At 36.2% G+C, this 27194-nt stretch overlaps 1 protein-coding gene across 18 annotated transcripts in view; it reads right to left on the bottom strand.

Annotated features, from left to right (window-relative positions):
* GPHN (gephyrin) overlaps positions 1-27194 on the bottom strand; it is a 789636-nt gene that overhangs the window by 291690 nt on the left and 470752 nt on the right. For 11 of the 18 annotated variants that reach the window (XM_021004811.2, XM_021004814.2, XM_078151539.1 and 8 more), the window contains 3 exons: positions 22147-22213; positions 13491-13763; positions 11538-11645 (listed from right to left, as the gene is read on the bottom strand). In XM_021004811.2, the coding sequence (XP_020860470.1) occupies positions 11538-11645; positions 13491-13763; positions 22147-22213 (448 nt within the window). The remainder of the gene's footprint in view (positions 1-11537; positions 11646-13490; positions 13764-22146; positions 22214-27194) is intronic. The other 7 variants (XM_021004816.2, XM_021004822.2, XM_021004820.2 and 4 more) reach the window with 1 other exon arrangement.

Genomic DNA, 27194 nt, shown 5'->3' with positions numbered 1-27194 from the left:
TAACATGCTTACTAACTTACAAGTTAATGCCCTTCATGTTTCTGTTGAAAACAGGACAGGAATTAATTTAAAAATATTTTAAAATTCCTGTCAAGCACTTTTACGCACTAGGAAGGCTATGAAGAAATATTATACATAATTCTTAATTTCAGAGATTATAATCTAATGGGGAAGAAAAGACTATCCCTCTTTAAGGAGTAAGAAATTATTGGTGACCTTTAAGGGGACATTTTCACTAGTGTTGGAACATGGAAACCAGATTGTTGAAACAGTAAGTGTTAAGGAAGTAGAGAAATTGAATGTAGACAACTTTTTCAAGAGGTTTGGCAGTCCAAAGCCTGCCTACTGTGCTCTGCACACAATGGGAATTTTTTTGAGGGTGTTAAAAAAACAAAAGCATAGCAGAAAAATGGAGACTGATCAATTAATCAGTAAGTATTATGCTATGCACCTGGCGATAAAAAGACAAGAGATTGAACAACCCTTACAAAAAAGTCTCATTGGAGAAGAGGTTTGGAAAAGCTTTTGTGGAGAGTGAGACACAGAATCAATTACAGAAATATAAAAAGACTGCACTGATGCAGTGAGGACCTAGTTAAAGTTGAATAACATTAATTTGTAATGTAGCTAGCCAGCATGGTTATAGATGGAAAGATTTTGAACAGGGTATAAAGGTCAAAGAAAAAATTTTTTTCTTTTTTTTTGTGACTGTGGATGGCAGTGAATGCTGAGGACAACAAACAGGATTATTTAAAATGTTATGTAAATGTATCAGTGAAGGGATGAACTTGCTGCTTGCGGCAGACAGAGTGATGATAAACGAAGATGGGTGAGAAGGCCAAAATATTCAATTCTTATGTCGCTTCTGTTTTTCTTCCAAGAAGAATAACATTCGGACTAGAAGGATGGAATGATCAGCTGAATCAAATAAAATGAAATATAATAGGAACATATGTTAAGTTATATAGTTTAAAAAATCAACCTCATACATTAAAGGTGGGAAAGTTTGATAAGATAACATTTCATATGAATGGGAACTAGGAGTTTTAGTGAACTGCAAGTTCAATATACATTAACAGTGATGCAGGAGCCAAAAGTTGATGCCATCTTTAGGTTGTATTGAGAAGAACAGGCCAGCATCCAGGTGGTAGAGGAGTCTTTCACAGTGACCAGTCCAAAGTGCTTTGAAAAAGCTGTGAGTGTTAAAGGCTGCAATTGCCTCTTGTTCCACATGAACCAGAGTGGCTCTGTGAATCTCTGAATCTCTCCAGGTATGCAAGCTAATCCAGTTTAACAGCTGAGGAATAATAGTTTCCCATTATTCTGAGGAGACTGAAGTGATTTCCACTGCAAACCTGGGTCTCTGCACTAGACAGATCAAAGCAAGTTCCCCTGCTGATCTGAGCATCTTGCCAAGTAAAACCAGATTCTGTGAACTGATGAAGAGCTGGGCAGCCAGACTACAATTGCTGGGAGGGACTTCAGACACCCTTGAGCCAAGTCATCTCTGTGGTTAGGACAGCCCTGGATCAAACATTAATTAGACATCTGCCCCCATACTAAGAATGGGCAGCTCCAAGTACCAGATCAATTTTGGTGTTTTTTGTTTGTTTGTTTGGCATGGGTCTCTGTTGCTTAACCTTTCACCTTAAGCTCTCTGATGTTCTCACTGCTTTGTTAGAATTGCCTCAGAGTTCCTATCTGTTCAACTGAAACTCCACTGGAAAAAATTAAGACTTGTTCTGATTATCCCCAGAAAACAGAACTAGAAGCAATGAATGGAAACTGCAGATTGTCAGATCTAAGCTTTACTTAAGGAAAATAAATTTTTTTTTAAACAATTAGAGTTATCCAGAAGTGAAATACATTGCTTTGAAGGTTTTGAAACAGAAGTTAGGTAACCATCTGGTTGGGGATGCTAAAGGAAGGATTCTTGGTCTGATACAACTTTCATTATTTATTCCAGGTCTTAAATTTTTGGGTTTTGGGGGAGAACTGAAAATATTTGTAGATAAGAAGGTACAAATGGAGAGGGAGTGACTGAAGATGCTTGGGGTTGGGGAGGATGAGATAATGACTGAAGCAAGGTCCTAGAAGATATGGGAAGAGGTGGAAGCAAGGATTCATTCATTCAGAAGAACTAGTCTTAGAAAGGGAGCTATGTCTTCTGCTACAAAAGGAATGGAATAAATGAGTCATGATCCTGGGAAGTTTTGCGGTGTAGAGGAGAAGTCCCACTGATTGGCCTCAGACTTCTTTGTATGTATGCTGTATTTCCTCCTCTTTTTCATAAACTTCTTGAAAGAAAATATTTTCTTCTACATATCTCTGTATTATCTCTAACACACTGCTTTACACACAGTGAATATTAAACAAATATTTGTTGAATGAATGAAATGTAGTTCACCAAAGGGATATATTAGTATAGGTTTGAATAGTCAGGAAAAACTTCCTAGAAGAGGTTGAATAGGGGCTAAACCTTGAAAGATGGAAAGGATTAATGGTTAGAAAGAAGATGAGGTGAGCCAAGGGGAGTATGAAGCCAAGACTCAGAGGAGGGTCGATGCAGATCATGAATGAGGAGATCAACCCTCAGCTAAGCATCAATTCAAGGATTTGGAAAGGCTCAGGTATGTTTACTTTCTCTTATCATGTATTCTATGTCTTGGGTTTTATAAACAAAATACATTATCAAACATTCTGCAATCACTTATATTCACCTAGATAAGTATTATCAGCAAATCACCACATATCTTTAAATAATCTATTGCATTAATGCTGGGAAATCAGACACACCTTTAGCCAACCTCTGAAGTCATCATTTGATAAAGTGCAGCAGGAATATTAGAAACCACGCTGCTTTCTGTCTCCCTTTGGTCAAATCTTAAGATAACAGAAATGTCTTGTTGGACTTTAATATTAAGTAAGGACAATTTTAAAACACAAGAACAGAGACCAAGCACTTGCTATTCTGATCAAGATTTACTTCCCTGTCACAAAAAATATGATACACTTAGGAATGAAAAAGAAAGAAGTAGGTTGCATGATCCTCCCCTTCTAAAAGTAGCTCTTTAGCTTATTACTGAGAAAGCCTGAAAAGAACAGCTCAATAATACCCAAGGAAAGCCCAAGTGATTAATCTCCTGCAGACACCTTCTGGAATACTTCCAACAAACCAGAGGAGCTGCTAAGATGTGAATAAGATCACTGCTAGTAGAAGTCCACATAGAGTGTATATGGTTTCATTACAAGCATCACCAATCTGAACACCTCATTCTCTCTATTCTTTTTTTCTCAATTCTTTTTAATCACTTATTTTTAAATGTCATATTTGAAATACAAAGACCTTGCACTTGGATCACCATGTGTCAGAGTAATTATGGCCATGGTCAACCAGTTATTCAATAAGCATTTTATTAAGATCTTAATATAATCCAGGCACTGTGCTAAATGCTATGGATAAAAAAAGGGCAAAAAATAGTCCCTGCTGTCAAGAAGCTCACATTACAATGGGGTAGATAAATATGTAAATAACTAGGTATGTTCAGGATATATAAAAAGTAGAATGGATGGTAATCATACAGGGAAAGGCCTACAGCAGAAGGTGTAATTTAAACTGAGTTTTGAAGGAAATTAGTGAAACTAATAGGCAGAGCTAAGGAGGGAGAGCATTCCATGCATGGGCTACAGTCAGTACAAAGGCACGGAGATGGGAGATGGAATGTTATGAGACAGAAATAGTAAACAGACCAGTGTTGCTGGATTGTTGAGTTTACGAAGAGGAGTAAAGTAAAAAACTAGAAAGGTAGGAAGGGGCCAGGTTGTGAAGTGCCTTAACTGACAAACAGAGGACTTCATATTTGATTCTGGAGGCAACAAGCAGCCACTGGAGTTTACTGAGTGGGGTTGTACACTGAGTATAGATTGTGCACTCAATGCAGCCTCTGAGGCTGAAAAATAACAAAGTATGGGTTGATTCTCTGCTGCTTGTACTAATTTTGGCCTAATAATTAACACCAAGAAAACAAAGGTTCTCTACCAGCCAACACCACACATCCATATGTGGAACCACTGGTTACAGCAAACAGAGAAATACTGAATGCTGTGGATAAGTTCACTTACCTCAGCAGTATATTTTTCAGGGATGTACACAGAGAGAATGAGGATGGTGTATGCACTACCAGAGCTAGCTCAATGTTTGGGATGCTCCAAAGTAAAGTGTGGGAGAGAAGAGCTATCAGGCTATCTATCAAACTATAGGTCTACAAAGTCTTTGTGTGACCTCATTGTTATATGCCTAGGAAACCTGGACACAGACCAATGCCATGCCAGGAAACTGAATCGCTTCCATTTGAATTGTCTTAGGAAGATTCTGAAGATCACCTGGCAGGATAAGGTGCTGGACACTAAGGTCCTTTCTTGAACTAAACTGCCAAGCATTGAAACACTAGTGCAGAGAGTGCAACTCCGAAGGGCTGTCCGTGTTGTTCGAATACCAAGCATATGTTTGCCTAAAAGACTGTTTTACAGAGAGGTCACACAAGGCAAGCCTTCACATGGTGGTTAGAAGAAGCAATTCCAGGACACTCTCAAGGTCTCTGAAGAACTTTGGAATTGACTGCATGACACAAAAGACACTGGCAAAGGACTGCCCACTGTGCCTGCATCAAAGAAGGTGCCATGTTTCATGAGTGAAGTAGAATTGCAGTAGCTCAAAAGAAACATGAGATGTGCAAATTTAGAGACCTCTCCACTCCAAGTATTCATGTGGACTATTTGTGTCCAACCTATGGTAGGTAGAGCTTTCTGGGCTTGTCTGATCAGCCACAGTTGGACACACTGTACCTTGACTCCAACACAGGGATGTTATTTTGGTCCTTTTTGAAAACGAAGGACAACAACCAACCAAGTAGGGGGAATGACACGGTCAGATAAATGCTACACAAAAATCACTTTGGCAGCTTAGTGGAGGACGGATTGCGTGAAGAAAGATTTGAGTCAGGGAGAACAACCAGAAGTCAATTAATTAACATGGTCCAGGCAAGAGGTGTTGAGTGCCTGAACTAGGTAGCAGTTGTATATATGGAGAAAAGGGGACATACATTAGAGATGTGAAGGGAAAAAATAACAAGATTCAACAACTGATCAGATATGTGGGATGAATGAGAGAAATGAGTTAAGGATGGCACTAAAACTGCCAATTTCTAAATAAGAAAGGAGCCTGTATAATATCCTAGAAGCTCCAAAAGCTAATAGTTGCTTCTCTACACTTAAATACTTTCTTTAGGTTAGTCAATAAACATTTATTAAACACTTATTATATGCCAGGCACTGTGCTAAATACTGGAGATACAGAAAGAAGCAAAATATGTTCCAGGCATGGGGGACAGCCAGATAAAATTCCCAGAGCACAAAAATGGAGTGTTTTTATGGGAACAGTTAGGAGACCAGATCAAAGAATACATGGTGGTGTGTAAGATGTAAGAAGATAGGAAAGGTGGAAGGGGATATATTATGAAGGTATTTGATTGCCAAATACAGGATGTTGTATTTGATCCTGGAGTTTACTGGGTAGGGGATATGTAACATGATTGGACCTCGCTTTAGGAAAATCACTTCAATAGCTGAATGGAGGATGGATTAGAGTGGGGAGAGATTGCTATTGTAATAATCCATGTGAGAGGTTATAATAGCCTCCTCTAGAGCGATTGCAGTGTCAGAGAAGAAAACATATATAAGAGATGTTGCAAATGTGAAATTGACAGGCTTTAGCAAGAGCTTGGATGTGGGGGGGTGAGAGATAGTGAGGAGTCAAGGATGACTCCTATGTTGTAAGCCTGGAAGACTGGGAGGATGGTATTGCCCTATATAGTAATAGGGAAGGTAGGAAAGGAAAGTTTAGGAGAAAAGATAATGAGTTCAGTGTTGGACGTGTTTAATTTAAGATGTTTATTAGATATCCAGTTCAAGATGTATGAAAGGTAGTTGGAGATGTGAGATTGTAGTCAGCAGAGAGACTGGGGAAGGATAGGTAGATCTGAGCATCATCTGCATAGACGGTAATTAAATTCACAGAAGCTGATGAGATCACCAGACAAAATAGTATAATGACAGAAGAGAAGAGGGATCAGGACAGAACCCTATGGGACGCCTTAGGTTGGCAGGCAAGATCTACATAAGGATCCAGCAAAGGAGATTAAGAAGAAGCAATCAGATGTATGTGTGTGTGTGTGTGTGTGTGTGTGTGTGTGTGTGTGTGTATGACATAAACCTGTATCTTAGCATATGATATTTAATGTTGGCTGTGACTGTACTAGCTTCATTTTTTTCCTGAAAAATAAATAAAATTGTCACTATTATATCACATTTGGCAAATTGAGCATTCATGGTTGTCAGTAAGATTATATTAAAAGAACTCATTTTTCAGTTCTCCATTCAATTTTATTATTTATTTTACTAATAAAAATTTAAATTTATCTCTTTATTTTTGATAAAAACACTTTTTATCTAGGCAAGCTTATTTTGTAAAAATTAAAATCTGGGAGTTTGTCATACTGAAAACCATTTTATAGATACTAGATTTATTATCAGATTGTAAATACCCTGAGGGCAGCAAATAAATGTTAAATCCATCTCTAGTCCCATAGTCAAAACAGTACATAAGCACATAAGGTGCTTAATTTACATTTGTTATATTTTGTATTTTGAACTTCACATTCCTCTACAGAAGTCCTACTCTGGCTCTGTCATTACATGGACGTGACACTGGGTTCTACCATGCAGAAGGCTTCCACTTTGGCCTGGGGAATAGACTGAGTCTATTTTCCAAGGAGAAGAATAGCTAATCACAGAGAGGAACCTTACTGGTAAGATGGCTATCATGATAACCCAATTTTTTTTGATCATGGCAACCTATGAAACAAATAAAATTTTTAAATGGTGCTCAGTACTCAGTCCCCTCTCTATTTTTATTAGGACAGTGGCAAAGTGATGAGAAAGACAGTCAGAGGGTACTAAGAATCATGTGGTTTTTTGACCATCAACAAACTTTAATTTGACTGTTGATACTCTAAATATGAGAGACTTGTCCAGTGACTAATGAGCGGACATACTGTTGGAGAAGGTGAATCATATCCATCTTGATATTTTGTCTACAAATAAGAACAAAGAAGGAAGCTGCATATAAATAGAAAGATAGGATTACTCTTTACAGAGGCAAAGAAAAAAACTGGAGTGAGTTTTATAGTATACTCCAAATCTATATGAAATATTATTTCATGAGTCATATGTTCATCTTGTAATGAGAAATATTTGCAAAAGGGTCATTATGAAAATAATGATAAAGACAAACTGGTAAAGAAATTCTATGAACTTAACAAACCCCTTCAAATCAACATATGCTGATACTTGATAATTTAAATGCAAAAGTGGGAAAATGGGAGAATGGGGAGAAATACATGGGAAAGAATGGTTCAGAAAAAAGAAATGAGAGAGAGGTTATACATAAGTTTCATGCCTCCTTATCATCAAGTCTAAAAAAAAAAAAGAATTGGTAGGAGGTAGACATTGCAGGAATCAAATGAAATCACAAAGAATTAAACTGGCTCCGTTTCAAAAGCCAGGAAAAGACTTTAATGGATGTGGGAGTTATTCTGGAGTCAGCTATCTGTATATGGTCAGACCATCAACTCATCAGAGCTAAGAGTAGAATTTATAATAACAAATAATTCTGAAAAGATCTGGGAGTATTAATGGACTGTGTTTCTTTTCTCTCTCTGTATATATGTGTACATATATATATATGCTTATATATATTGCACACATACATATATACATGCATATATTTGCATCAGCTATGGGAATGTGTCAGCTAAAAAAGCCAATGTGATCTTAGGCTGCTTCCAGGAATAAAGAGGGAATAGCCCATTGTATTCTACTTTCCTAAGAGTTCATCTGGAATATTCTGTTCAATTCTGGGAAACCCAGTTTAAGAAGGATCTCGATACACTGGAGAGTGTCCAGAGGAGGGCAACCAAAATGGTGTGGTAGGGCTTTAAGTCTGTGACTATAGAAGTACATCATAGCTGTCTTCAAGTACTTGATGGGCTGCCTTGTGTAGGAGGGACTAGACTTGTTCCATTTGGTCCCAGAAGCCAAACCAGGAGCAACAGGTGGAAGCTGCAAAAAGACCAATTTAGGCTTGATGTTGGGAAAATCTCTTAAGAATTAGAGGTGCTCAAAAGTTTAATGGAATACCTAGAGAGGTAGCGTACTTCCCGTCCCTGGAAATTTTCAAGCAAAGCCAAAACTACTTATCATGTACGTTGTGGTAGGGATCCCTTTCATGCATGGGTTGGATTAGATAGCCATTGAGTTATCTTTTAATTCTCAGATTCTTTGCTTCTATGACAGTGAAACTACTACACTTGGGCCCTAATATCACAATCCTTTGGACACTTACAGAGGAAGTGCTAATAGAATTAAAGATAACAAAAAGAGGAAAACCAGCTGTACTGGATCAAATAAATACAAACTAAGATATCCATTCTGAAGGCAGAGCATTCAGAGACTCCTTTCAAGGCTCCTAAAGGAGAGGAAGACACCAAAGACAGGGCAAAAATCTTGGACCTTATTGATACCAAAAAAGGCGAATGAGTAGTCATCCATAATTACCAACATATATGCCTACTGTCCCAGATACACAAAATCTTTATCAGGATCATCTATATACAAATCAAGGGCATCTTCAATGAGGCTATTAGTACGGAGCAAGTATGTTTTAGCAAATGATATTTGACAACTGATTACATCTTGAACACCTCATAATTTACTGAAAGAAGAGGAGAGGGGCAGCTAGGTGGTGCAGTGGATAGAGCACCGGCCCTGGATTCAGGAGGACCTGAGTTCAAATGCGGCCTCAGACACATAACACTTACTAGCTGTGTGACCCTGGGCAAGTCACTTAACCCCACTGCCTAGCAAAAACAAAACAAAACAAAAAAAAAAGAAGAGGAGAATATAATTTCCCATTGTGCTTATTGTTTCTTGATTTTTTTAATCAAGAAACTTGGTAAAACTTTGGTTTTACTTAACTTGGTAAAACAAAATGCCACCTTACAGGTTCTTTCTTCTTTTTTTTTTAATTAATTAATTAATTTTTAGTTTACCACATTCACTTCCACAAGATTTTGAGTTTCAAATTTTCTCCCCATCTCATCCCTCCCCCCACCCCAAGATGGAATGCATTCTGAATACCCTTTATCCTAATCTGCCCTCCCTTCTGTCTCTCCCCCCTTCTCTTATCCCCTTCCCTTCAATTTTCCAATGGGGCAGGATAGATTTCTATACCCCATTTCCTGTAGATCTTATTTCCCAGTTGCATGTGAAAACAAATTCTTTTTAACTTTTGTTTTTAAAACTTAGGGTTCCAAATTTTCTCCCTTCCTCCCTCCCCACCCACCCTCATTGAGAAGGCAAACAACTCAATATATGTTATACATGTGTAGTCATGCAAAACACTTCCATAGTAGTCATCTTGTGAAAAACTAAGTATATTTCCCTTAATCCTGTCTCACCCCCATTTATTCTGTTCTCTCTTTTGACCCTGTCCCTTCTTAGAAGGGTTTGCTTCTGATTACCCCCTCCCCCAATCTGCCCTCCCTCTGTCATCATCCTGCGCCCTTGTCCCCTTCCCCCCCCCCCGTCTTCCTGTAGGGTAACGTAGATTTCCATACCCGACTGAGTGTCACCTTACAGGTTCTTTTACCACAAGGTGTTTCCCACAGATTCATCAGGATCAATCAATTTTCTTTGGAAGATACAGCAACAGGAATAATAAGCATGGGGCAACGCATGAAAACCGATAGACGTATGCTTGCCAGAGGTATTTACTCCTGTGATGGAGGAGACAGAGCACAGTGTCCAGGCTGAGGAGGGCTGAGGTCCTCCAGCAGCCGCTGTTTGAGGATGGCATTATATTGGTTGCATCAAGCTCCAAGATATCGCAGAGCCTAACAGAAGACATCTGTAATCACTAAATGGAGTCTAGTCTATCTATCCACGTAGAAAAGAACAAAAGAAGAATATCTGCTGCCTACACTTCGTTATACATGTGAATGGAAACTATCAAGCTTGTCCAACAGTATGCACATCTGAGACAAACAATACAATGAGCTGGACCCAGAACTGAAAAGGAGGACAGCAGGTTGGATTATTTTTGGGAAATCACAAAGCATTCTTAAGGACCCTAAACTTCCCACAACAGCAAAGGCCCCTACAATACAAACAGTTTACAAATGTTACTGTATGAAAGTAAGACCTGGAACATTACTACCTCTGAAGAATTAAAGATGAAGTTCAAAAGAGGGGCAAAGAAAGGTGCATGGTGGATGTGAGCAAGTTGAGACACATCACCAATGACAAATTCTAAAGGATAGGAATAAAGGATGTCATCAAACCATTTTATGACAGAAAGAAGATAGGCTGGTCATGGGGCAAGAACAAGGGATAACACGTATATGACCAAAGTGTTCTACTGGTACCCACACAATGTTGGGGAAAAGTGAGGAAAGCCTCAAGGACATGGAGAAGATGTCTGGTCACAAAATTTTGGGAGGACCTGGATGACAGTTACATAGGATGGGCAGGCATTGATGGGTTGCAATTGCAATGCTGGAGGGAATTCCTGAACTGAGGAGGAAGTCACAGATCCATTTGCGTACTGGAGGTGAGTAATTCTGGTTCTCCTTATACAGTGGCACATAACAACTTAATGTCCTTCCTCATTCATCTTTCCAGAACAACTAAATCTTTCCTTTTTTCTTAACTCCTATTCAGCCATTCTCTCAAACAGGTTATTTTGTTCCTTGCCAAAGCTTCTATCTTTATGTTTGGTTTTCCCAGTTGTTGGTTTTTGGGGCTTTTTTTGTGGTTTATAAAGACAGCTACTATTTCTTAAACAGATGTATGTGGAAAAGATCACGTAATCAAAGGATCACCGATTCAGAACTAAAGGGAACAATGAAGGAGTAAGAAACCAAACACAGAAATTAAAGAATGAATATGTGGTTAAAACAAAAAAAATATAAGTAGAAGTAGTTATCTACTGAAATTTACTTAAAAAAGAATATAACCTGATGAAAAAAGAAAACAGATTTTAAAACTCTAAAGTGATAATTTTAAGGGATTAGTTTAATTAGGTTTGGCAATTTATTTAAAGATATGAGATGAAACTGCTGAACAATCAGAAACACAGATTTGTAAGTGATGAAATTCTTGGTGGTTATGTGATGGAAGCTTATTGACAAACCACAGTAACTTAATCCTAAACTAAATGCATTGGTCATAGTAGAAACTCTGTTAAATGTAATTCCCTTATGCTCAATGGCATTTAAATTTCACATAAAAAAAAAAACACTGCTGAAGATTCATCAGCATAAAAAACTGATGAGCACATCTTTCCTAAATACTAGGATAGGAGGCAGGCAGTACGTTCACAAAAATCATTAATGCAAAAGCCTCTTGTAGGTATGTCTTACCCGTTCTCCTGCACTGCCTGTTGCGTGATGGGAATAACTGATGAGACCAGGAATGGGCTGCTCACCGTGTGCCATGATAACAGCAGGACTGGTGTAGAATGGATGCTTCTAATGCACAACACATAACAGCTATGAATACAGTGACAGGAAACATGAAACTATACAAGCAAAATGACTGGAAAAGAACAAGGGTGAAAACAGATGGGACAATGAAATGACAAATTCTTACAAACTTAGAGGGGAATGGTCAATTTAAATCTTAAGCTCTACATTGCTTTAAAAAAATTAAATCATTGGCTCCAGCTATTTCAAGATAATCAACACATTAAGTCTGACATTGCATTGCTAACTGTTTTAATAAAACTTCAATCAGCAATGATGAATTTATAATTCTAATTGTACCCAATACAGTATGATTACAGAGTAAAATCAGAAGATTTTTACACGTAAGGAAATGAGTTCTGAATGGTGGGCAACAGAGAAGCAATAATCATTCCTCATTTCCATTCTTATAAACTGCTCGCTTTTAAACAAGAAACAGCATAATATGACTCTGATAAAACAAAAACAAATGCTTAATGCATATGAAGTGGTGAATAGCAATAGCGACCCTAGGACACTTTCTCTGGGCTAGGTGGAATCTAAAAGCCTAAAGAATCTCTCTATGTGCATGGACTGATTCCATTCCCCTTCTCTTCTGAAGTTCTCCACATTTGTTTCAAAATATTTCAGTGATTTAACAAGATTACTTAGGAAGTCCACATTAAACTGGATTCTTAATGACACTCTTCTCGTATGTTTCACTTTCGTGTGGTCTCCTAGATGTACTACATGCTATCTGTGCTGGATGCTGTGCTATATAGGGTGGTAAAGATGACCTACGAATAATGCACCGACACAAAAATTGCAACGATACACAGTGAGGCACCTAAGAATATTCCAGGAGTGTTGTTTTGTCTTGACAGTTGAAAATGACTTATTCACTTGTCAGAAACTCATACATTCTTAAGAGAATAGCAAAAGGAATTTTGAAAGTGAGATACGGTTGGGGAAGGAAAAGGAATATTAAAAATAAAATACAAGTCAATGAAACAAAACATATACTTCCTTTAGATGATCACTATGGGGTAATTTTTTAGCACTGTTGCATTTTCTTAAATGAAACATTCATTCAAATGCTATCTTAATCAAATCATGTCAGGAGGCTAAGGTAACAATGGATGATACTGTATTTGAATTTTAAAGGAAAAATTATAGTGGCAAATATATGTAACATATATCCAAAATGAGACAAGATTTGGTCTTTTCCCATTTAAGTAATCCTAGGGAGAAAAAAAAATGGAGTTTCATAAAGAAGTTGAGTAGATGGGGTCTCCTTATAAAGAATTACAGAACATAAGACCCTGCTATTGTAACTTGCAAATAACAAAATCCATTCACAGTTCCTGAACATCAGCAAAAAGTATTAGGTTTCTGGGAATAATGATGTTTTATATATTGACTTAACAGCATGCAATTCTATTTCCTAAAATTGTAAATGTTATCTTGGAAGTTATTCTATGGAATGATAGGTAATTCATTACAAAAGGAATTATTATTATTATTATTATATAAAATTAATATCAAATGTATACGAGAAAAGGCTACAGAGAAATGTATTTTAGGTAATCACTCAGGTAAACATGAGTGATATGTGAGACAGTGATTGAATAAACTAGCCTAGAAAATACTCAAGGACACACTAAAATGGTTATTTACGGGGGGCGGGGTGGAACACCTGTGGTGAATTGTATGTTAGTATGGAATTAATGACACAATTTACCTTAAAATAATTATAATGTTTTCCTTTCTTGTCATTTAAAATACTAATATTTACAAAAAACCCCAAAGGGATCATGTATCATTTAATATAGAAACTAAAACTGCTTTCCTTTCTAAATTAAGCAGACTTACCTTGGCTGCAATTGCTGCTGCTGTTATATGAGATGAGGAACTGTCTTCTGTCGAAGCAACACCACTGTCTTTCTTCTCTTCTTCCTCTTCCTCACACTGAACTCCTTTGTCTTCTGTCTGTTTGTGAGGGCTAGTAGTAGGAGGAGGGGAAAGAGGAGGTGGTGGAGAAGGCAAATCTTCAAGTTCATCATGCACCTCTTTTACTTTTACAATGGCGTCACGTAAAAGGTCAATGGCGTGAGGTAGGGCTGGCAGTATAAACTGAAAACATTCCTGTGTGCAAGAGGAAGAAAAGAATATGATGAAGGGGTGCCTTTTGGGCATATAAAAAGATAGTGATGAAAATTACTTGAGAAGCTGTATTAACCTTTTTACCTATCTGTTACCAGAATGGCAGCATGAACATTCAATAAATAATTCAATAAAACACAGAGCTTTCAAGGGGGCAATGTGAACAAAAAGGAACGTGTTTGAAACACTGTATTTATGAAGAGATTACTTTTCAGGCCACAAACATCACATTGCATGGGCCATAAAACAAAAATTCCAAATACAACATTTCTCATAGGATGAATTGAATACCTATTAGTGCACCTACAAATGGTAACTAAAAACAGATTTTTGGAAGAAGTGGAAAAAAGATTTTCACAGTTACAGTGAGAACATGGTATTAGATCATTATGATGAATAAACTAATTTATTCTCAGAGCTCTATCCTTTCTCTGAAATTTCAAAGCACTATGTTTGCATCTCTATTACACTCATCACATTCTATTTTATATTGTTCATTCATTCTTAAAACAATTATTTACTGAGTTCCTACCACTTGAAAGGTACTACACTTTGTATTATGTAGAACACACAGAAAACACTACATATTGTCCCTGACTTCATGGATATTACAGTCTCCTGGGAAGAAAAGATAAATTTGAGAGCTGATATAATTTAAGAGTACAATGAGTGGTGCCTAGTGTATAGCAACTCAGAGTGAAGAGTTTAGATGATTACTCCTAGTTGGTGATGGGTAGGGGCCAAAGAAAATATTAGTAGAAGAGAAGACATGAGGTGTTTTTGGCCTGGGTATTTTTAATGCATATATGTCTTAAATAATCTTCCTGGAAGTCCTGATCCATCATTCCCTTTTGGCATAAAGGATACCCTGAGGAGCTGTTATGTAACAGACCACAAACCTAGTAAGTCTAACAAGTTGGAAAAGCTTCAAGTAAGATCCTAATAAACCTGTGTGCTTGCTTTCTGAAGACCATGCTAGTTTAGTACACAGAAGGCCATTACCAATAGGCTGCAACTAATTGATACATTTTTGGGGTCAGGGAAACACACGAAACAAAGATAGTTTAGAAATGGCTCTCAGTCTTATGTGGTTCTTTTCTATTGCTCCAGTGTCAATAGCAGAGTGATGGAAAAGAAGATGAGTGTGTTAAGATTCAGTTGTTAGACAACCTATAGTTCAACAAGCTCCCATACTATGTAAGGAACTCAATCATATCAATATTGATGTTCTTGCTACAAATGAAACTCTCTCTTTATATATCTGTATCTATATAGCGTTTCAAAGGTATTAGTACAGTTTTAAACTATTAAAGCTTTAATTATATATTACTCTTAAAAATAAAGCTTTAATAATTTATTAAAGCTTAAAGAACTTAAAATTGCACTGACTTTTGGAACACCCTCTGTGTGTGTATGTATATGTATATATATAGAAGTTATAGCTAACAGTAATTTATATCACTATAATCTGTCTTTCTCTCTCATCTATCTATTTATATCCTTTGAGAGTTAAATAAACACGGTAGTAGAGTTGGTTTTCATATAAATTCAAAGACAGTAAGGAATATTAATTCATGAGACACTTGGTCACATCATATTGAAGTGTTAATGGATGAAAATCTGCAAAAATGCTATTATGAAGATACCTGCAGCTTACATGTCAACATCTGTTGCAAAGCACGAGAAAGTAGAGAAATTCTATGAAGACTTGATAAGATCTTTTATACTGAACCAGAATACAGGCTAACCGTTGGCATTTTTCATTCATTCAATAGGAAGGAATTTATTGTGTTTACTATAGTATGTCAGGTACTGTGCTTGGTTTTGGAGGTACAAAGACAAAAAAACCAACAAGCCCCTCCCCTAATGATCTTAGCTTCTACTGGACTTCAGTACAAAGGTGGGCATAAGGAAAAAGTAGTTTCCTTGCCTATCTCTTTTTAATCGCCTATTTTTGCTGTTGCTGTGCCTGAAGACATGATTTTTGCTTTAGTCCTTTATCTTGGTTTCTTAACAGCAACATATTATCAGATTCTGATTAGGTCAGTGCATCACAGATGTTTACATTCATGGTTCTGATTGTTAATTACGTATTTCCTACCATCCTATTGTAATGGGAATTGAACACATACAGAGCATTTTTGATGGTGTTGCTTCATGTGGAAGAGACGGGAGAACCTGCTTCTAGAAAAGTTGTGATGGAACTGCTTTGGAGAGACGGGAGCACACAGATATTCTCTAACTGGATTTGGTCAGTTAATCACAATAGTCAACAGGAGGCTCTTTGGCTGCAGAGGCCATCAAAAAGGCATTAGCTGACCAGAGCCTGGCTAATCATTCTTCAGCTGCTCTCTCTTGGTTTCAGTCTTTCACTGATGGCATCTAGTGAGAGACCACGCTCTAAGAGGAAAAGCCTTAGGCCTTCTTTCCACTGAGGCTGATATATGGGCCCATGAAAATGGGCTTTTCTCCTTTTGCTCACCATTTGTTCTTTTCCATTTTTGGTAAAAGGGACTAATTTGGAAACCCCAACCTTGTGAGTTTCAAAAGGTCAGAAGAACTAGTCTCTGGAAGTTGCAGTCCTTCTTGGGTTTTGTATCCAATCCAGCACTGATACTTGCGGAATAAAGAGTGAACTTTGGGACATTTAGGATTTAGCCCAGTGACAAGTGAGATAAAGATTCATTTGCTAGTTATGCACATGGTAGTATCAATGTTATATATAAATTATGCTAAATCTGAGCCCACTTTCTATAAAATCTTGGGTCATATAGGAAAGAACATGCCTTGTTGGTATTGAGGGAAATATTTATATTTTTTAATTGTTATATTTTCAAAGTAAATATCCTTTTGAAAAAGCTAATTAACGCCAAATGCAACCAAGGCACTAGTCCCTGACAGTTAACTGTGTGGGGAACATAACCAGTGGGACTTCAAATAGATGGCAGTGGAGAAAGATGATTCTAATCCCTTAGGGTACCCACAGAACCCTGGGGAAGATGTAGCTGACCTAGCTCAGGGATAGTGGGCCCAGAGCTGACGTCCTACATTATTTTTTTGTTTTTACTTTTTGTTCCCCACCTTTTTTTTTTTTTTTACAAAAAAGTAGAAGTTTGTGGAAGAGAAATGTGCTCAGCACCAGTGTTCTATGGTTGATACAATCTACTTCTCTTCTCTTTCCCTCATATAGATTCCGATGAATAGTTTTTACCTTTTCTTTCTTTCCTTTTTAACCTATTCATATGTTCACTTTGAGCCCAGTTTGCTTTATGACTAATTTCTCTCTGAATCTATCCTTCCTCTTATTCTCCCCTCTTGTTTTGTTGAGTTGAATGTATTTCTATACCACACCCTGAGGATTCTATCCTCTTTTGACCAGTTCAGATAAAAGTGAGGTTCAAATGATGCCCTCTCTCCTTACCCTTTCCTTGCTTGTATAAATTTTATTGGCCCCAAGTATGTGAGATATACGTCCCTTGCCCCTTGTCCTCTTTTCTTCCCAAGTGTATCCTTCTTTCCTTTCTTCTTTTAAGATCATCAAAACATAATAAAACTATTCCTAGGCCTTCTGTCTTATTTAACTTCCTTTATAACCCCTCATGACACAGGTAATTCAAAGGAAAAATATCATAGCTATCTATAGCCATACTAAAAAATGCTCCATATCACTAATAATTAGAAAAATGCAAGTTAAGGCAATTCTGAGGTTCTACCTCATATCTATCAGATGGCAAAGATAACAAAAAAAGAAAAGACAAATGTTGGAGGGGTTATGAGAAAGCTCCATTATTGGTGGAGCAGTGAAATGGCCAATAATTTTGGAAAGTAATTTGGAACTATGCGCCCAAAGTAACTAAACTGAGCCTATCCTTTTATCTAGCAATAGCACTATTAGGCCTACTCCCCTAGAGAAATCAAAGAAGGGAGTAAAGGTCTTATATGTATAAAAATATTTATAGCAGCTCTTTTTGTAAAGGCAAAGAAATAGAAATGAAGGGAGTGTCCAATAGATGGGGGAATGGATGAACAAATTATATGACTATGAATGTAATGGAATACCTTGTGCTATAAGAAATAATGATGGGGATGGGTTCTGAGAAATCTGGGAAGACTCGTATGAACTGACAGAGAGAGAAATGAGGATAACTATTTATACTCTAACAATGGCATTGTAAGAATAAACAACTTTGAAGGACTTAAGGATGCTTATCAATGACTAATCATGATTCCAAAGGACAAATGATGAAGATTTTTACCCATTTCCTGACAGGGGGTAATGGACTAAATATGCAGAATGAGATACATATTTTTGATCACATCCATTATTAGAACTTATTTTATTTGACTATGTATATTTGTTACAAGGCCTTTATTTTGGTTTTTCTTCCTCTTTCCCTCCCACCCTAGGATTCATGAGGGAATGGAGGTAAGACATAGGATAAATAATAACTTGTTAATTAAAAAAAAAAACTTTAAAAATAGGCACAGAGGTAGATGGCAAAAACAAATATTGGAAAATGTGGCTCAGGAGCCAAAAGTGAGAGAGATCAAAAGCTGGTAAACCATATATGAGCTCCTTGATGAGCATTTTCTTCAGTAAGAGAACCAGTATGTGCTAGAATATTGAATAACATCACAAAAATTGAAATTGTTTATATCCTGACAGGAAATGACTGGTTCCTGACACAAAAGCCATTCCCAAATCAGCTTTCTGTGTACAGTCCACTCACTTGTGAGAGCAACAGTAATCCCAAATTGAAAAAGAATAAAAATGAGACAATATAATCTGCAATCTAAAGTCCTACCTGACATTTAATCAATGTATTGACACTGAGAAGTTGAAAATGGATAAACAGGAAGACATTAACACAAAGTATTACCATTTCCTAAGGAAATTCAATTTTAATCGCCACAAAAAGGAAGCCAAAAGACCTGCATGAGCCAGTAAACTCTTTATCTCCCTGCCAAACAGACAGACAGAAACAAAGGGAGAGGGAGAGAGGGAGAGAGAGACAGAGAGCAGCTACTCGCAACAGCAGTATATAATAAAAAAAAACATTGGAGAAGCATGGTGGGAGACTAGGAACAGTATAGACCAATTGTGAGGGATGGCTCACAGTGAAGTTCCCTCATCAGTATCTCCCTGCTACGTTCCTATCTCTCTCCTGCACTCTGCCTGAGTGTGAGAGATGGACTGCAGTGCAGTTCCCACAGGCCTAAGTTTTGTTCTTCCAGAAAGCCTTGAGTTAAGTTTCCATTTTCCCCAATAAGCTTCTACTTCTCCAGCACCATGTCAGCATGGGGGAGCTCAGTGCCTGGTCGCTCCTACTTCCATACGCATCTAGTCCAAATATGATCACATTTACTTCTATTGGGTATTAGCTGCTGTGTCCTGAGTACCCAGTCAAAGGAGAAAGGGGTAAGAGAGTGGGAGGGGTCATCGCATTAGGGGATAAAAAGAGCCAAGGATGCAGCTCCCAACTCATACTCTCTTGGCCGGCAATGGCGACTAGGGGTGGTACCCTTTCTCATGAGAAAGAATAAAGACCTTTTCTGATCTCTGATTCAGACTCCAAACTCTTGATTTTGGTGGTCACTGTCCTACACACCAATGAAACAGTAAGAAAGGGTGAAGGAAAAACACATTTATAGAAAACTTAGTGAGAGACCTGATTAAGCCAGATTATTTGAAGACCATATAAGAATAAAACTGGAAGGATTACTAAGCCGATGAAAGATGCAAAAGATTTGTCAACATTACTCTAAGAAACTGATCTTTCCATCAATGGCAATGAAATTATTATATTTAGGCTCTAATATCTCAGATTCAGAAGGACTACATAAGTAAGTAGAAAATGTAGTAAAGAAAATAAAGACAGGAAGAACAGCTTAGACAAGGATAGATTCTCAAAATATCCCAAAAGAGGAGAGATACCAAATGTCTGGGAGGGAAAAAAACCACACATGTCATTACTACCAAAAAATAGAATCCAAGAAAATGTCAATAATTACTGAACCATAAGTCTACTTTTCTATGATGCTAAATTTGCCCTCTTGTGTTCTTTAGTTCATTTTTTAAACCTGTAATCCTAAGCACTGTACAATGGAAACCATGGCTATTTATTGTTTCTCTTTGGGGAATTTGTTGTATTGAATTATTTGAATTATTATTGAACTCTACCGTTATTCGTCTTTGTTGTACCTGTTACTCTCAGCGGTATGTGACTTAAGATTTACATGGACAGTTCTCTCTCCCCTTCTAATTCTGCTTCAATCAGATCTGTAAGTCCATTCTGTATTCTATGTATTCTGCCTTATTCTTAAAGTGTGTACTTTGTGCCAGTTTGACAGCCCTTTGATGCTATATTTTAAGTTTAGGCACAGAAATTTAAATCCTCTTCTCCAACACCTTTTTCTTAACCATTTGTATACTTTTCTAAATCATCTTTCTCTTTGGAAACCTCTATCTCCAGTGGACAGCAATGATGAAAATACATATGTACCTTTGAGCTCTTCAGTTACTGCCTAGGATTTTGTAATCCTACAAGTTATTTAATGATGACAAGTAAATTTAATTTACAAGTTATTGTCAGGGCATATAGTATAAAACAAGTTATTGTTGCATTACTGAAACTACGATGGATCTGTTTATAAAATCATATAGAAGATATAATTTGAAGACTGAGGTAAAACATTAGTAATTATAGAAGCTAAGTATATATATAAACTTTCATAAATTCTGTCTAGGTTTTCTTTCCAAATTTCAGGAATTATAATCTCAGAGTGATTTCTGCTAAGTGTAATTTGAGCTTTCTATTCCCCTTCATGAGCCAGATCATCCCTGTATAAGAATAAAAGTACATGTATTCTAGGACTGAGTTGGAAAGGCTGTAATGGAATTAAGTAGAGAGTGTAGTTAAATCTCACATGCCTTTGTGGAAAGTGATCTCCTGATTTAAAGTCCGACTAGTGGTCTAAATAGCCCTATGTATTTCCCGAGTGGCCATACACAAGGCCCTGAGCTTAGCTGCTACAAAAACAAAAATGAATAAGACAAAGATTAAAAAAATAAGATTACATGAAGATCACAAAACATTGGGGAGACAAGACATAAATGCATAAAAGCACTTGAGCCCCTCAATGAAGCCTTTGTTCTCTGATCCTCACAACTGGAAATGATGCTTTTTCTTTAGACTACTCTTACTACACATTCACTTTATACCTTGTATATGCATTTATAAATATGTTTTTCCACAATGAAAAGTTTAAAAACTCCATGAGTGTAAGACTGGAAACTATTCTTCTTCTTTCTTTATAAATTAATACAATGTCTATTGAATATCTGATATAAATATCAGATGATCAACAAATATGTGCTTCAGGTTCAATATGAAACGATGAAATGATGAATGAGTTGGGGGCTTTTAAAAAACGGTACATCCACTTGATGTACCCTGGCACAGTGTGTGCTACATACCAACCAATTAAATTCCCTGGCTCTCCTTTCAGTACTTTCTGCTGTACCAGGTGGCTTGGTAACTTGTGTTAATTCTCCCCTAAAGGTCTAGAGGAAGAGAATTATTCAGGGATACACAAATGACTATCCTTAAGCAAGAGAGAATCAGATTCAAAGATAATAAGCATATCATGATTAAGCTGCTAGTGCTATTCCATTTCTTGGTAATCATGCTTTACTAAACCCCAACCCTGGATTACTCCTACCATCTACCCACTTATTATTTGCTCCTGAACAGAGCTGGAGGAAATTGCAAAACTGTGCTGACTGCACTCACTGCAAATTTGTTATCTAATCTCAACTGGGTCTTCACCAAAACAAAGCAGCCATTCTACTTCTTAATTCACTATTCTACTCTTCACAGAGGCTGTTCCCAATCTTTATGTCTCACTTCAGGCATCCCATAGCATCTCATTAGACCTGGCTTTATATTCCACCAATTACATGCAAAAACAATTTTCAATGTTCAGTTTTAAAACTTTGAGTGGAAGAAGGATTTATTAAGTACCAAGTGTGTGCTAGGCAATGTACTTAAGCATATTACATATATTATTTTATTTAAGCCTCACAACAATCCTGGGAGATAGGTTCTATTATGATTCCTATTTTAAGTTCAAGAAACTGAGTCAGACAGAAGTTAAGTGACTTGCCCAGGGTAACATAGCTAATAAGTATCTGAGGAAGAATGTTTCATTTTACTTTTAGCTACATGATATCTGTTTTCATAAAGTTAGTAACCATACACTCAAACCAAATTTTGATGATTTTTAAGGTGGGATGCACAGCTCAATTCAGATTAGTGAATAAGCTGTGAGTATTGAAAACAACACTGAAATCAATGATGCTTACCTGGGACCCTTTCTTGCTACCTGGCAGGTTAATTATGAGTGTTTTCCCTCTGATTCCACATACAGGTCTGAAACAAAAGAGAAACTAGATGAAGATTATTTGTTAGGTACACTTTAGAAAAGCCAATAATGAAGGGCAACTGCTCTTAGCTGTGAGTAACTGTCTTAGGAATAGAATGTCTATAGTAAAACGTTTCCATAAGCAGTTCCTATAAAAATTAGACATACAATTTGTCACATTGGTTGGGATTTTTATGACAATGAGACTCAGGTTTGGAGAAACTCCAGTTCAGTGGGGGAGGGAAGGCTACAATCTTAAGAATGAATCAGTTTATGTTTGGGAAAAAAAAAGGGGAGGGCAAACATGAAAAGTAGAAGAGTGGGACAAAAACCAAGATCATTATCAGACACATTGCTAATCACAGGAAATTGTGGACTGGAACTTCAAACAATGTCTAACTTAGTCTCTTACTTTTGGCCACCTCAGGCAGTAAGGAAGCCAAGATAGAGGTAGAATGATGTAACATAAAGAACAAAGAAGTTAGGAGGCCTGCATTCTAACCCTGATTCTGCCACTAACTGGCTCTTTGCAAAACTGTAAAATTCAGGTAACTAGTCTAGATACCTCTAAGGTCTTTTCAATTTTTTGAGTTTCATTTTATGATTTTATGAGTTTCAAAAAAAATTCATAATCTCCTATGGTAACTCAACCTTTTCTTCAGTATTCCTCATTGTTACATATAACAAGAATAACTTATTCTACATTTTAATTATCTTATGCTGGACCCAGGAGTGAACAAAACAGTGGGAAATTATCCTTTTTGTGAAAGCTTTGAAGATCATTAGAATATCACTGCTGGCCTTCTTTTCTCTTCATTGGAGTGAATAGGTCCTTGTTCAGATGTACTTTCTGATTTTTAGTGATCTTTCCAGAACATTTTCCAAGTTTTACAATACCTTCTTTCGGTTGTAGTGCTCAGAGTTGGACATGGTACTCTAGTTAAAACCTTATTAGTATAAAGTATGAAAGGAAGATTGTTTTCTAATTCCTATGTGCTGTTATTTATGTATTCTAGAATTGTGCTGCTTCTTATTTTATCATCAAAACGTAATTCTTAAATCTACTTCCTTCTTGTCTTTCCCACTACCACAGTCCTTACTCAGTCATCCATTTCCTTTTACCTCGGTTATTTCTAAAGCTTTCTCTACCCTTTCTCCAATCCAGCTTACATACATTGATGCCAGGGTTGAATAAGCTATCTCCCCCAAAGTTTAAAACAGTGCTTTGCTTTGTAAAATTGTAAGCAGTCAATAAATATTTATTGAATGAATGAAAGCTATATTGTTTACTTAGAACTATGTTGTTAGTTGCTACTTATATAACTGTAATACCCTTTTAGAGTTTTCTCATTCATAGGTTAACTTTTAAGGATAAAAGGGCCTTACAGTGACAGATGAAATCAACTATGATATCTAACCATTACAACAGAAGATTAAAGACACAGGTTCCATATTGTTTTGCCAAATATAATATGAAAGTTATATATCCCTCTCAACAAATTAATTTGCATTTTCCCTAAATATTCAATGTGCTTTTATAACTTCCTGAATTTCTTCCTTACAAGCGCTAATGAAGGGGAATTGTGTCATTATTTGAATTTTACAGATAAAGCTATAAGGGATGAATTTCTTCTTTATGTGTACTTACACATTTTTCTTACCAATTTTCCAATTTACTACTGTTGCTTTGAATTCCGTCTTACCATATAAGGCACTGGTAAATGTCTACTCATATCCAGCTTATTTCTAAATTGTGCTCTAGTTTCCTATCATAATGAAAATATACTATTTTGTGCTGGGAATATAATGATTTATTGATAATAACTCAGTGAATTTTATCTTTCGCCAATTTTTCACCTACTTCATTCTTGTGTGCTCTTGGACATGTTGCACAAACACTTGAATAAGCGCTCATCCTTTTTTAAAATTCAAGCCTTTGTCAAATGTTAATTAATTCAGAAATAATTTCTGAGATTCTGTTGTATTCAGTGAGTGAATATAATACAGAACCTGGTATTACATGTAAAGTTTCATGGGAAATATGACATTTGAACTAGATGTTTTGAAGAACGGGTAGAAATTTATTAGACTGAAATGACAGTGGAGTATGCAGGGTGTGTCTCTTAAAACTATTTATTTATTTTTAGTTTTCAACACTTGCTTTTATAAGATTTTGAGTTCTAAATTTTGCTTCTGTCTTCTCTGTTAAGCAGGATGCTCCTCAGGCTAGAGAGGATGTCTCAATTAATCAATTAACCAATGGATATTTATTAAATGACTGCTATATAGACAGGCAATGTACTAAGTTTAGGGGATATAAAGAAAAAAAAAACCAGTCCCTAACTTCAATAAATTGAATTCTTTTAGAAGAAACAAAAAATAAAGAGTTCATATTTGAAAACAAATGTGAAGAGAGACCTGAAACCCAAACTCAAGAATTGATATGTCTAACTTGAAATGATTCAAGTCACTCAGCCCTGACAAAGTATGTCATGGGGTCTGAAAGAGATTCTTGACACGATCCTTTAATAATTGCTGGTGTTCTCTGAAGAGTTATGGAACTAGTTAAAGGACTAGTTCTTTAATAATACTGTGTAGGATTTGTAGGAATTGATGTCAAGCTCACTGGACTATAGTTTGCAGATTCTATTCTCTTCCTTTGTTCTGAAAATTTAGCCACTTTTTTTTCCTGCTAATCCTAGAGCATTTTTCCTATTGTCCATGATTTTTCAAAGATCATGGACTTGATCAGTAATCTTATCTGCTAAGTTGTTCATATGGGCCAAAGATGTAGATTCATCAAGGGTAGCTAGTTACTTTCTCCATCTCTCTACTCGTCTTACTTATTAGCTCACTCTTTTGTCACTTTGGACTTTTCAGTCCAAATGTCATTCATTATCTTTAGCAGAGAAAGCAAACACAAAAGAATTAAGCAACTTTGCCTTCTATCTGAAGTCAGTTATGCTTGGAACCCCAAGGAGCACCTTTCTTTGATATCATTTTCCTCAATACAGATTTTGAGGCCCTTTTTATTGACATTAGCTTTTCTTACCTGCCTCATGTCATTTTCAGCTTTTAGCACTCATCATAATGTTCCTAGGGTAACACACCACCTTTTTATATTCCTTTTCTTTTAATTGGCCTTTCTTGCATTTTTTGTAGGTGTCTTTTAAAAATCTAACTTGAATGGTGAGTTCTCTCTGCATCTTTCCATGTAGATCTCTTTGAACAACTCCCTCTTTTCCTCATCTTTGTATATGTAGTATTTCATTCTTGAGAACTTCCCATTCTTCACTGGCTGACATACAATGCAGAATTTTAATCCATGAGCTCCTACTATCTTTCTCTTGAATCCCACAAAATCTGTTCTTCCAAGAATGTATGTTAGCTAATACCTGGCTTTCTCTGTCATTTCTACTCCAACAACCAGTTTCTTCCTGTAGGTAACCATCAGATCTATAATCTGATGTCTTCCTATTCACATTTATCAATTCTTACAATATAATACTATCTATCGCTTTTATATGCTAGGGTTTTCTCAATCATTCCTTACTCATTAAGCACATAATTTGCTTCTAACTTTAAAAATCATAAGCAATTCTCATTTGAACATTGTACAGATAAATCTCTATTTTTCTTAATCTCCTGGGGCCAGCAATGAAATTCCTGGGTTAAAATATATGAACAATTTTTAAATTTATCGTGCATAATTCCAACTTGTTTTTTTGAATGACTGGATCAACAAAGCTCTGCTGCCAGTAAATTAGCATATCTTTCTTTCCATAGTTCCTTGAATATTAGATTTTCACATTTCCCCTCATTTTTGTCAATTTTATGGGTATGTGATAATATTTCAAAATTGTATTAATTTGCATTTCTCTGATTATTAGTGATTTTTGAATAATTTTTTCAGGCAGTTATTGATAGTGCACATTTTTTTGAACAAGGGTTTGTTTGTACCTTTTGTTCACATTTCTATTGGAGAACAGCTCTTAAATTTATGTCAAAAGATTTTGCGGATTAAGCTTTTACCAGATGTGGCACAGAATATTCTTCCTGACTCTTCTAGTTTAATTCTAGTTGCATTGAGTTTGTGCAGAGTTTTAAAATTTTTATAATGAAAATTCTGTATCTTGTCTTTTTAATCTCTCCATCCAGTCTGGTTATGAATTCTTCCTTTACTTATAGTTGTAAAAGATATAATTTTTCTCTATTAAATTTTTTATGCTGTGACTTTTTATATTTTGATAGTTTATATATTTGGAATACATGTGGCATAATGTATGCTTCTGGCAATAGATGATACCTGAGATTTAATGATCAGCCTACCTAAATACAAAGAGGCTCACCAACAACAGGCTGGCCACAAAATGATGAAAAAAAATTTTAAAGGAACCTAAATTTTAAATAAAATTTAAAATTAACTTCAACCCTTTGCAGCATCCTTCCAGTTTTACAGTGACAGTGGTAGTTGTAGAAAGGTGACAGAGTGTTTTAAGAACCAGTTTTTAGGCTATAAACATTAATTCAAAAATTGGTATTCTGAATGTGAGATTTCTATTTCCAAGTTACTATGATACTGGAAGAATTGAATCATGTAAAAATGTCCTTATAAATTAAACTGAATCTTTATTTATAAGGAAAGTGTAGCTACTTTTTGTGGTAGCAAAGAATTGGAAACTGAGGGCATGTTCATCAATTAGGGAATGGCTTATGGTTATATAAAGTAGATAGAATACTACTATTGGGCTGTAAGAAATGATGAAGGGAATATATTAATTAATTTCTATTTAAACCTGGGAAGGTCTGTATGAACTGATGCAAAGTGAAATAAGCAAAAACAGGAGAACAATTTATACAATAACAATATTTAAAAGTTTAAGTTTGAAAGACTTAGTAACTCTGGTCAAACACAAATCTAAAGGACTAATGATGAAACATGTTATCTACCTCCTGATAAAGAATTGATGGATTCAGAGTGCATACTGA

This window comes from Phascolarctos cinereus, unplaced genomic scaffold (genome assembly GCF_003287225.1).
Source record: "Phascolarctos cinereus isolate Bilbo 61053 unplaced genomic scaffold, phaCin_HiC Scaffold_3;HRSCAF=262, whole genome shotgun sequence".
Classification (NCBI taxonomy): Eukaryota; Metazoa; Chordata; class Mammalia; order Diprotodontia; family Phascolarctidae; genus Phascolarctos; species Phascolarctos cinereus.
The sequence above is the reverse complement of the archived record's forward strand: the minus strand, read 5'-3'. Positions and strand labels throughout refer to the sequence as shown.